The 11,849-nt window shown below is 52.1% G+C and overlaps 1 protein-coding gene across 1 annotated transcript; it reads right to left on the reverse strand.

Annotated features, from left to right (window-relative positions):
* Window positions 1–1,689: 1,689 nt before the first annotated feature.
* On the reverse strand, window positions 1,690–11,120 carry NKRF (NFKB repressing factor). Its single transcript, XM_063422996.1, has 3 exons — window positions 10,622–11,120; window positions 6,188–6,309; window positions 1,690–4,144 (listed from the first exon to the last, which is right to left on the reverse strand). Exons 1-3 carry the CDS (start codon window positions 10,822–10,824, stop codon window positions 2,157–2,159), a joined length of 2,313 nt encoding a protein of 770 aa, XP_063279066.1. The 5' UTR covers window positions 10,825–11,120; the 3' UTR covers window positions 1,690–2,156.
* Between the last annotated feature and the right edge of the window lie 729 nt (window positions 11,121–11,849).

Here is an 11,849-nt window from a genome sequence, read left to right on the forward strand (position 1 = left end):
ACAGACGTGCCAAAGAAAATCAGTCCCACCTTCAGCCTTGCCCAGGCAAGGCCTTTATCCGCAGGCCCCATCACGGCCCCTGTGGTGCCTCTCCTGAAGGCTGAGGCTCTGCAGCCCCCCGGGGCCAGCGACGCTGCGTTCTCTGCTCTGTGTAAGGCCCCGGCAGCCAAACCCAGAGCCCCCAGCAGGACCTGCCGTGCACGGCAGAGGAGTCACAGCTGCGACCCAGGACAGGAAAGGCAACGTCCTGCACAGCCTGGGCCCGCTGCCCCTGCTGAGCTACAGTGAGTACAGCTAGGCCCCACTCTCCCGAAAGAGGCCTTTGCCAGAGGCGCTCTTACTGCCTTCCTTGGCATCACCAAGCTCTAACAACCTGCTGCAAACCCAAGTTAGAGAGGAGGAGCTTCACTTCTTTCCCTAGAAAGTACCAGGCTTCTTCCACTCCTACAGCACCATCTGCCAGAGCCCAGTGTTCTTGAGAGCAGAATTCAGACAGGGAGGAGAAATAATGCACAAAAACCAACCCCAAACAAAATGGAAAAAAAACTGATTTCAGAATTAACTGCCGTATTATTTTTTCACGGCAGCAGGAAGTTGTTACTCAGCAGGCCAAGCAAGCAGAAGCTGTGCTGCACCCAGGCAGAGAGGAGAGGACGCTTGATCTCTGCTTCCTGCTTCTGAGACTGCCAGGGCAGTCTCTCCTCTTCCTCAGCACCCTACAGGGATGAAAATCCCTCCAACTGCTCACCACTGGGACATTCACCTTAGCCCTGAGAGCATTTAAAAACACAGCAGAACAAGAGGTGGGAAAAAAGGTAGAGGAAGGTGTAATGATTTGGAGAGACAAATATAAGCAGCAGAAGACTGAAGGTGATGGTTGAGACATGGCAACAGGAGACCAGACAAACACTGCGTGAGGACTGGCTTAGCATTACAGGATTCTCTGCACACCCCACTGCTGACAGAAGAACCAGCACCTCTAGGCATGCCTCACTCCTGGCTCTTCCAAGGTCAACTGTTACCCTTTATTCCCAAGCATGAGGTGAGCGTTCTCCACGGCTCACAGAGCACTGTGTCCTGTAACCCTGCTGGCAGAGCAGTACAGACAGAGGTCAGAGGCTGCTTCCTCGTAAAGGAGGGAAGCACTCCGGCCTCCCAGTGGCATAAGCCAGCCCTGGAGAGCTTCCACACTCAGCTACAGTCAGAGCAAGGTCAGAAGTTTCCTGGGGAATCAGCTTCACCAGACACAAACACTGGTACAGGGATGGAGCAGAGAAATAACCAGGTACAGATTCGGTTTTGTTCAGGATTAAACAGCTGATATTCTAAGTAAAAAAATAAGTTATATAACAGTCCCCACAAGCTACATGAGTATCTTTGAGCGTGGGCTCTGCATTTACCTCCAGTTTTTGCATTTCACACTTCATCATGGTATCTGCACATGTCAACTGTTCTCCAAGGTGGAAACACACTGGAATTCTCAGTCCCATTCGCTGGCAATGAAGGCGCCCCTCAGCGATGCTCAGAATGGGAGACTCAGGGTAGAAATCTAGGAACAAAACTACCACTAAACTGTTCAAGGTTTACATACTGTACATACACACACAGCAGAGACAAGACCTCAGTATATGTATTTCTCAAGAATAATCAAGTTTTCACACTTTTTATAATACGGAGTGTCACAACCCCTTTTTTTTTCCAGAAATAAAACTTTATTTTTGTTGTTATTAATACCAATTTTACATACAAGTTTATGCCCCCAGACTGCATTTCCTTTGCTTTTTAATTTTTTTTTTTAGAAATGTTTTTTTTTTCCTTCCTTGCTCAAGAAGAATAAGGGACCTATAATTTTAAATAATGTCAAATTCCTTCTCATTGGGCATGTGTGTTTGCTATTACAAAACTATTAAAATGTGAAGGAACGAGTAATATCAAAGACACATACAGAAACAGAACTACTGCTTTTGGGTTGTGCTAATGTGCTTGAACAGAATTCGGTCGGTCCTACACATCTAACAACATTTTAGAAATTATATTGCCAAAGTAAAAGTCATTAAGTTGTTAATGCCATTATTACCACAAGAAAAATGCAGCATCTCTTTCTTTAGTCGAGTGTCCAGGAAACTCAAGTCTCTGGTCAAAGGGGACACCTCATCTCAGTTTGCTTGGGGCATGATAAGCTCATAATGCCCAACATGGCCTTCCTGCTTCAGCTGATCCAACAGATCTTCCTTGCGCCGCTTCCTGCTCACCACCAAGTATCTGTTGTGTCCCTGCCCATGGGATTTACTTTTAAGACCATATTTTTGGGCAATTTGATGTATCTGCTTCCGCTCATCCATGGTCAGTTCTCTAGAGAAAGTCAAGTCAATGTGACTGTCTGAGCGTGCATAGTTTCGAATGATCTCTTCAATATCTCTCTTAGCAATTCTGTTCACCCTTTCTACATCAAGCCCAAGTCCTTCCCTTTTGAACTGCTCCTTTACTGAAATAGGCTCCCTAATTCCTTCACCATCTTTCCCTAGGCCACCGCCTGTCCAGCCCATCTTTCTTAAAATTTGATTCCCAATGTTGTCTTCTTTGATTTTCTGCTTGAAAGCCTCTTCTGCTGACCGACCCCGAATCTCATTTCTGGAGATGACGTCTTCGACAGTGCCTTTCTTCAGGTTATTAACAACAGTCGGCTGAGTCTTTTTGAGGATTTTCACGGCTTCCTCTGCTGCCTCATGCTTGACAGATTTCTTCACTCCAACTGCTTCTGCGATGAATTCGTCTTCAAGCATCACCTTGCATTTCCATCGCATGCCTGTCATCCTCTCAAAAACGTACTCCACCGTCATCTTGTTGAACTGGGCGGTGTCGTTCAGGGTGCACACCGGGTTACTGGAGTTCTCGTAGATCACCAGATCCTTCAGGTCCTTCTTCCTCCCGGAGCCTCGTGATGAGCAGCCCACTTTCTGCACCTGGGTCACTTTGAGGGATGCTATATTTGACTGCATCTTCTGCAGGATTTTCAGTGCCTCCTCAGCTGCTGCGTGCTTGCTGGTCTTTTTGGTGCCAAATCCCTCCGCCAGGCAGTGATCTTGGAGATACACCTGGCAACGCCACGAGCGGTTGGGCATCAACTCATACTTATATTCAACGGACATTTTGTTATATGAGGCAGAATTGTTAAGTATTCCTATTGCATCGCTGGCATTCTCTGTGAGGACAAAACTAGTCCAGTCTTTGTTGGCATTCGTGGAACCCTTCGTGGATTCAGTACCAGGCTGCATTGGGACACAGTCCCTGTTGGCAACTACGAACTCGTCATGAGGTTTGAGAGCGGGAGGGAAATCCGGGCGACACACGCCTGCCTCACACACCACCAGGTCCTCGTGGTAGGTGTGCTTGAACTTCCGCTGAACGACTCGAACTTCCACAGATTTCTTCAGCAGCTTCACTGCCTGCTCCGCGGCTCGATCCCGGGATCCGTTCTTGCTGCCAGCATAGCCGGTGGCCAGGTAGACGTTCTGACATCGCACCTCACAAGCGAAGCCATCTGTCAGGAGCTTCTTGCTCTTGGGGAGGTCAGCAGGGGCGATCTCTTTCAGAGGAACATAAATGTATTCAGGGTTCGTCTTGCATGCCTGAATTGAACGTGTCAAAAGATACGTGAAGTTAATTTTATCCGTCCCAGTGTTTGCATCTGGATTAGTAAGATTTTTCCAGACAGCTGCTGACAGTTTCTCCATAAAGCTCTGCTTCAGCATTATTGCTGATGGAGGGAAAGTCTCTGATGCAGATGGGGCAGTTGAAGGGGAAACAGAAACCTGCAAGGCGCTGCTTGTGGTGGAGTCCACGCTATTCACAGCCTTCTTGGCTGCTGCTGCTGGGCCTGCAAAACCAAGCCCAGCTGTGCTGGAGAGCTGGGGATCCACCTCTCGTGCGTTCACAAAAGAATTTTTACAGTTTTCAGATGGCTGTGCCATGCTGTTTGTGTTTGCCTCCTGGTTCACCTCCTGTGTTCGGTTATCCAGAGAATTGTCCCTCTTCCCATCCTTCTCAGCGCTGGTGACAAAATGTATGGGCTCAAAGCGTGGTCGCACTCGGAACTTGGGGACCACCTTTTTGGGTGGCTCAGCAATCTCTTCTGGCTCTGGACCTATGAGAAGGAAGAAAATTACACAATTACCAATATGTGCTATGACAGGAAGATAGTGTTTTCAGAAAGTGATCTTCAAGGGCAGCCTGCAGGCTCTGAACACAGGATGCGCATTCCTTAGCCAAAACCCAAAAGGTTTCCTTCCAAAAGACATTCACAATTCATCAAAGACAACCAGTCATTCTTGTGTAGGTCACTACAGTGGTATTTCCACCTCCACAGGTACTCCACAAAACTCTCTACATATTTAGTCACATGATGCTGCCTTCCAACATTGCCCACTGACTCATCTGGTCATTTCTGAAGTTAATCCCATCAAATCTACTAAAGTAAGTAAAACTATGGTCAACAAGACAGAAGACCAGAGCAGGACTAGAGCCTCAGCTCTGACTTTGCTGCAGGGTTGCAGGATGATGTCAGATAAACTATCTTATCATCAGGTCTTCTCATCTGAGGAGGTACCAAACCCTCCTTTCCAAAACACACAGGGTTGATACTGATTTAAAAGAAGCACATTTTCTCTCAGTGTAATTCCTTTGGGCTAAAGGGCAACAAACATGAAGAAATCTGCCCCAGCCTCAAGGGACAGCTGCAGCAGCTGAGGGCCCCATTACTGACAGACCTCTTGTTTCTTCTCCAGAAGAAATGGAAATGAGACAGACTATCCTGGTGTGCACAGCTACTGCAGAAAGGGAGAACCACATAGCTGACAAGCAAGTATATTACATCCAAGAGATGGTTACACAAGACTCCTCCTGTGGAAGATTCAGCACCCACATGCTGACGTGGTACATGTGTGTAATTTCATCGGAGGAGCAAAAGGCCAGCTCAGTGCCAGGAAATGCTGCCTAATCCAGTGCCAATGTGTGCAGCAGCCCTGCTGTAGGTCAGGCTGTCTAGACATCAACCACCACAGCACGGGTATCACCACCCCACTGGCTGCAGGTGAAAACAACACCTGAACACAGCATAAAGAGCCCTCCCTGTGAACTGAAATACAGTGACAAAGTTCTTAGCATCAAATTCTTTGCCCATCAGTTTTGATGAATTATGGCAAGGTTTGCATTTCTTCCTCTGTCTGCTTTTGATGGTTGCACTGCAGCAGCACCTAAAAAGGCTCTTGCCAGCTGAACAGCTCATTATGCCATCTGTGCAACAAGCCCTGGAGAATCCTCAGGGCTGCTGCCTGTGACAGACGAAACACAGGAGAAGAGCAGTATCTCCTCAGTTTTACAGCTGGCCCATGGTAGCACAGAGAGATTGCTGGCTGTCAGAATAAGGGAAGCAACTTTGGCAGAGCTAGAAATTATATCCAAGCCCAGAGGAGTCCTGTGCTGTCTGACCATTTGTGCCTCACACAGCAACACTACCGACTGACACGGGCCTGCCCACACCCACGCACAATTCCCACCCCCCTCCAGAAGGAGGGCAGGCAGCTCTGAAGGTGCCATGGAGAAGCCAGCAGACAGAGCCATCGAACTGCCAGCCCTCTCTACCTGCTGGATTTCCTCCACTGGAAAAGCTACAGCTGGAACACTGATCCCTAAGACCATAGGACTTGGCTGACATGTACAGCACTCTTCCAGGCCCAGGAGGGAGGAACAAAACCCCCCCAAACTACACATCACGTCTACTCCCCAACCCCTCAAAGCTCCAAGCTGAACTCAAAATCAATGAGCTGAACTACACATCTCTGTGTACACGTACAATCCTCCCTTGGGTCAGAACATCCCCCCTCACCACAGCAGACCAAGCCAGACAGGTATTCGATTCCAGGTATCATCCCTAGGGGAATTACCTGACAACTGAAATAAAAAATGGTGTTTTCCTAAGCACAGACAGAACTCTGTGTGAATCATGCACACAGCAGAGGAGGGGGAACTGCTCTGCAGTCCCGCAGAGCACACCACGGGCACTTCCCTCCAGTTTGCTGTGCCAGCTGTCCCAGAGGCGGCCCATGGCACACCAGTGTTCCCACTCTCCCAGCGATGCCCACCACACAGGGACAGGGAAGGGGTCATTAACAGAGGGAGATGTACTCACTGTCCGATGGAGAGCGGTATCTTTTCAGCTTCCTGCTGGGCACCAACTCGTATGACCTCGTTTCCCCAATGTCAATGCCTTCAGCCATCTTGAGAACCTTCTCCATGACCTGCACACCGTACCTGTGTGGGTTCAACAGCAGAACACCTCAGAGCTGGCCCCAAGGGGCACCACACACGCACACACAAGCTTTTATTATGTAAAACAAGAACTAAAACTGTCCCAGAAACAGCAGCAGGTGCATGGGAGATGCTCCTCGGATCCTGCTGGAGCAGAGCAGAGCACTGACCACTGTACCCCTGCCACAGCTGGTCTGGCACGGGCACACAGCCACACAGCAGCTGGCCCGGCTCTGCATGAACCCACTTCTGATTAAACCATGCAGCCACCACAGTATTCTAAACTGAAATTTCAATACATTATCTGACAAAATACAGTATTTGGCAAGGCTGCCAGGAGCACTAATGAACACTGGGGTGTGAAGGAGGAGCAGCAGCTTCCGTGAATCAAACACAGGAGCTCAGACTGGCACTGGAGTCCTGTGTGAGGCAGCAGCCAGAGCCTGCCCGTCACCAGCACCGCAACTGCCCTGTCAGGTGACAACGGCACTGCTCAGCCTTCACTGACCACTCTTTAAAAAGCAAACTAAAGTCTGCCTGGGTGCTGTAACCAAAATGTTTTAGGTTCCTGAACCACAAGAGAGGTGAGATGGCTGTGACAAGCTCTGGGCAAACCCTGACCCTGCTGCAGCACCCACAGTTCCGCACAGGCCCATCCCTCTCTTACATCCCCCACCAGCTCAGTTTTCCATTGCTCTGGGGATCTATCACATGATTTCGAGCCATTTGTACACTGAGGCTGAACAGGAAAAAAACCCAAACCTTTCTATTCAAGGAGAGCCTACAAACACAGCCTGACACCACCCTCTGACAGCGCCACACCACGGTTCAGAAAGGAGGAAGAGCAATGCTGCACCAGTTCCACGGTATGCTCACCTTCCAAAGTCAGAAAGTACCAAGGCACTGCCCACAGACAGGAACCCAAAACTGTCCCAACAGCCAGGGCTGCAGTGATTTGCACCAGCTTCTAAATATTGCTGTTCCAAGGGCTCTGGAAATCTACTCAAGCTCCACTCCAGAAAGGTTTTTTCTGCTCCTGATTTAGAGGGCCAGGCAGAAATTAGATCCATATAAATTCCTGGGTGAGAACTCTGAGCACAGACTACTGCAGTGCCTGTCTTGCCAGCACAGCTCAACCCTCAGTGGAGGCAGTGGAAGCTGGAATGGGAAGAAAATTCCAGGAGGGATCAAAGGGAGATGAGATAGTGGTGATACCCTGTTGGGGGTTAGAATTTTTCCTTTTGTTTCTTTCTCTCATGGAATTTTGTCCATTCTGTTGCTAAGAGAAAATAATGGCCAGTACTTAAGAGAGACTAAAGATATAGCCAAAGTGGGTGAAGTGCACAGCTTGCTACTCTCTTGTCTGGGGTTTTTTCTCTTTTGAAGGGCAAATATACCATGAGATTTTGGCTGAGCTCAGCTTCTCTGCCTCTCTCGCTGTTACCATCCAAGGAAGACAGTCGAGCTGTTGCTTACTATGGGGAGAATTTGCTGCCACCCTGGCACCCAGTCCTGTACTGCTTTTCCTACCATGGGTGAGCCTTTGTTTCTAAGAGCAGCCACTGAACTGGGACGTTATTAACACCCTACCTCACTGGAAAGGACCCTCACCATCTACTTGGGTGCCTCAGGGGAGAAAAAACCCAGAGGGCGCATTTCCCAGCTGCACGCGGCAGCTGCTTGCAGAAACCCTGATGCAGCTGCCCAGCCCTGGTGTTTTCTGCACCTGCCTGGGGCTTTTTCACTTCACTTTAACCCTGCACTCCACCCTAGGGCTGTGCAGTTCCTGTTACATTTCCCACCACGGGGGCTCAGGGCAGGGCCGTGCCCGGCCGGGAGCCAGCAGCGCCCCCTGCCGGCTGTGCCCGGAACTGCACCGGGGGAAGGGGCCCCGCCCACAGAGGCTGTCCCTGCGTTTGTGTTCTGCTCCTCCGTGCTGCCGCTGCTGGGGCTGGTTTGCCTTGTTTTCCATCTACAGACCAGTAAAGAACTGTTGCTCCCTTCTTTGCCTGAAAACCCCATAATGTCAAAGTTATAATAATTTGGAGGGAAGAGGGTCATGTTTTCCATTCCAAGGGAGGTTCCCGCCTTCACTGGCAAACACCTGTCCTTCAGACCAGGACATATCCCATCCTCTTGCAGCCAAAGGGGAGAGGAGTGGGAATCTGTTTCTCTCTCTGGCTAACAGGGACAAGATGACATTACCTGTGATGGTCAATGTCCCTTTCCAGCAGGGTGCAAGAACAGTGTCAGATTTGACAACTGTTGTTCTTCACAAAAGATGGAGACCTTCAGAGCTCATATTTCTGCTGGGGGCAGGGAGAAGATAAACCAATCTCAACATGTGTTTGTCTAATGTGGCCAGAGGAACCCAGTGCCTCCAGTACCTAACTGAAGTCTTCCTGCTGTGAGCTTAACAGGTTATCCCTACCCTGATCCCTGTAGCTCTGGAGCATAAGTTTTCCTGCACCACTGCCCCCATTCTCAGCCACCTTCAACATATCTGGAAATAAGAGCACCTTCTGTCATCCACACCTAAACTATGCAGCCTTTTATTTAACTCATTCCTCATGGACCACGTTGTCTACGCCTTCTGGACACTCTCCACATCCTCTCCCAGCAGAACACTCACTCGGGTTTCACAGCAAAGACTTGATCTGTTCTTCACAGAACCACAGAACAGTCTGAGTTGGAAGGGACCCACAAGGATTATCGAGTCCAAGTCCTGAGTGAATGGCCCATGCAGAGATTGAACCCACAACATTGGGTTCAATCATTATCAGCACCCTGCTCTAACCAGCTGAGCTACTCTGACAAACAGGCTGTCTGCGGCTGGCAAGAAATCAGCACTAGGGAAACAAAACCAAACCAAACCCCAAAACAAACACCAGTCAACAAACTTACGAGAAAACAACAAAAATCCTCCAAACTTTGAAGCTATTTACTTGATAAATCAACAACAGCTCTTCCCAAACAGCAAAAGGCAGTTGCAGGGAATGCTGAGGATCCCCTCCTTCCCCAGGCAACTGTAAGTAAAGCTAGAATTGGTTTAACAGCACAGTATGTTCCTGTGCAGTGCTCCCAGCCGGGCACACTGGCTCCAGGAAAACATCTTCACTGATAATGGCTTCAGACTGCACCCTGCCCAAATCTCACCCCCTCTGAGAGCTGCAGGTGAAGGAGTCCATCACATAAAGCATGTGCACTGACGGGCTTAAACTGCATCAGTTTTTGGGATGTGGAACCTTCCCACACAGTTGTTCACTTCCATTACCAGCACGCTGTAACTGTTTATTGCACCATTCTCAAAAGCCCTGGCACAGAGAAAGTCCCCTATTTGGACAGCACACAAACACAGTAAGATGCACCACACAGACTGTATAAGAAGAAGACATTCTCCACTTGAATACATAGCTCAAGCTTTGGAATTTGAAACTATTTTAAATCTATGTTAAAATTTGGCACTTGCAGAGCAGAACAGTTTAGTAATTGACCCAGGAGGAAAAAAAAAAAAAAAGGCAGATTTGTATTTAAAGGTATTGATTTTGCTCTGTAGAGGTGACACAAACTATTCCTCCACAAGGCTGCGGGATGGAACATTATTATAAGTCTGTCTATGTGGCATCAATGCTCACAAGCTCCTCTGTCACTGCACAGTTTGCAGAAGTTGGTCGTTAAGCAGCTGCTTCCGTCCTTCCGTCCAGATAAAAACAATCACATCACATAAGGTGTCAGTGGAACGTGGGTGACGTTTCTGCAGATTTCCGCAACCTGGCTATGGACAGTACGGCTGGATGAAAGGATACCCTTTCCATTCTCCACGTCTATTTTTCCCAGAAAAGCTGAGCGTTCACGGGACTCTACAGGCTGCTTTGTGCTCAGAGGGAAACTCTCTTTTCACTTAAATGACACAGCACAGCACCACAAGCTTCACGAATCCTAGAGGCGGGACATCAAGAACTACTTGCAAAACACACAAAAACTTTTCCAATGGCTTGCTCCCCTCCACGTACAAACTCCGGCATATTCGAGCAAACTAAACTGGCCATTGACAGAAGTTCCCTTGCATCAGCCCCTTTCATCCCAGCTCTTCTGCGGCTACTTTCTAAAACGCATCTGATGCCGAGATTCGGCCACGACGGGAGCCTGCGCGGGACCCTTCTCCCCTCGGGGTCTCCCGTCCCGGCTTCCACCTCCACCCGCACTCCTGCCCGCAGCACGGGCCGATCCACTGCGCCCCGACCCCGCCGTCCTGACAGCGAGCGCCGGGCCCGCGGAGCCGAGGCCGCCCGCCCGCCGTGACCCCGGGCCTCACCTGCAGCCCATGAAGACGTGGTTGGTCCAGAGCACGGAGAGCGCCAGCAGCTGGTCGATGGCGGCGCCGGGGTACGCGGAGAGGTGCCGGAGGATGAAGCGGCGGCGCAGAGCCCATTGCCGGTCGGTCTCGTTGTACTGTCGCCACTGCTCCAGCACCGGCTCGGGCACCGCCTCCGGCTGCGGCTCTGCCGGCGGCGGCATGGTGGGCAAAGGCCGCGGGGCCGAACCCCGCCGGGGGCGCGGACTCACCGGGCCCGGACGCGTACGGCGGGACCAGGCCCCACGTGTGGACCAGGCCGCGGCTCGCTGCGGGCCACCGGGAACCGCCGGCGCGGCCCAGCCTCGGCTCCCCCGTCACCTTCCCACCCCGGCCCCGCTCCCCGGCGGTCCCGCCCCGCAGGTGCCGTCGCGGCGCCGGTCCCGCTCCCGGTCCCGCTCCCGGTCCCGCTCCCGGTCCCGCTCCCGGTCCCGCTCCCGTCACTCGCGCGGGGCCGAACGGCGCGGCCCGGCCGGCGCCGCGTCACGTGGCCGCGCGCCACGGTCGCGCGAGACGCTGCGAGAAATAGCCGCCATGGCGGGGCCGGAGCCGCGGGCCTCAGCGCCCCCTGGCGACGGCTGGCAGCGAGGGAAGGGCGGGGCCGGGGATGGGGCGGGGCCGGGGATGGGGCGAGGCCGGGGCCGGGTATGGGGTGGGGCCGGGGATGGGGCGGGGATGGGGCGGGGCCGGAGGTGGGGCGGGGCCGGCGCGATCCCCGAGGCAGCGGCGGTGCCCACGGTCCGCACGGTCCCCCAGGACCCCGCGGTCCCGCTGCCCGCCCGCCCTCCCCGGGGCCCGGGGATCTCTCCTTGGGACCCGACCCTGCCGCAGGCCTTGCCGAACAGCCGCTGTCGCCCCAAGGGCGGCTCTGCCCGCGAGGAGAAGCCGCCCGGGGCCGGGAACCGCCACCCTCACCGGGCTCCGGCTTCCCCGTGACCGCCCGGAGCGCCGGGCCCAGCGCCGCCGCCCCGCCAGCAGCACACACACACACAACAGCAGCCGCGCTGGCTTTCGTGTTTTTTATTTAAAATTTACATGAAAGTTAGAAAGGTAACAGTGCTGTTTCCTCGATGTTTGCCGTGTAAATAGAGAACGCGGTGCCGTGTTCAGGCGCTTGCATTTGTGAAAAGGAAAGGTGGCCCGGGAGCAGGCGGAGCGCGGGCAGGGCGGCACCGGGGGGCGAGCGGTG

The sequence above is a fragment of the Prinia subflava genome, chromosome Z, assembly GCF_021018805.1.
Source record: "Prinia subflava isolate CZ2003 ecotype Zambia chromosome Z, Cam_Psub_1.2, whole genome shotgun sequence".
Classification (NCBI taxonomy): Eukaryota; Metazoa; Chordata; class Aves; order Passeriformes; family Cisticolidae; genus Prinia; species Prinia subflava.

What these genes read in the sequence shown, in the direction of transcription:
- NKRF (XM_063422996.1), bottom strand. Translation starts at nt 10,824, where the DNA reads ATGCCGCCGCCGGCAGAGCCGCAGCCGGAGGCGGTGCCCGAGCCGGTG. An exon ending in CACGTCTTCATGGGCTGCAG is followed by an intron (nt 6,310 to 10,621) that starts GTGAGGCCCGGG and finishes GAACCCACACAG; the next exon opens with GTACGGTGTGCAGGTCATGG. An exon ending in ATACCGCTCTCCATCGGACA is followed by an intron (nt 4,145 to 6,187) that starts GTGAGTACATCT and finishes TCCTTCTCATAG; the next exon opens with GTCCAGAGCCAGAAGAGATT.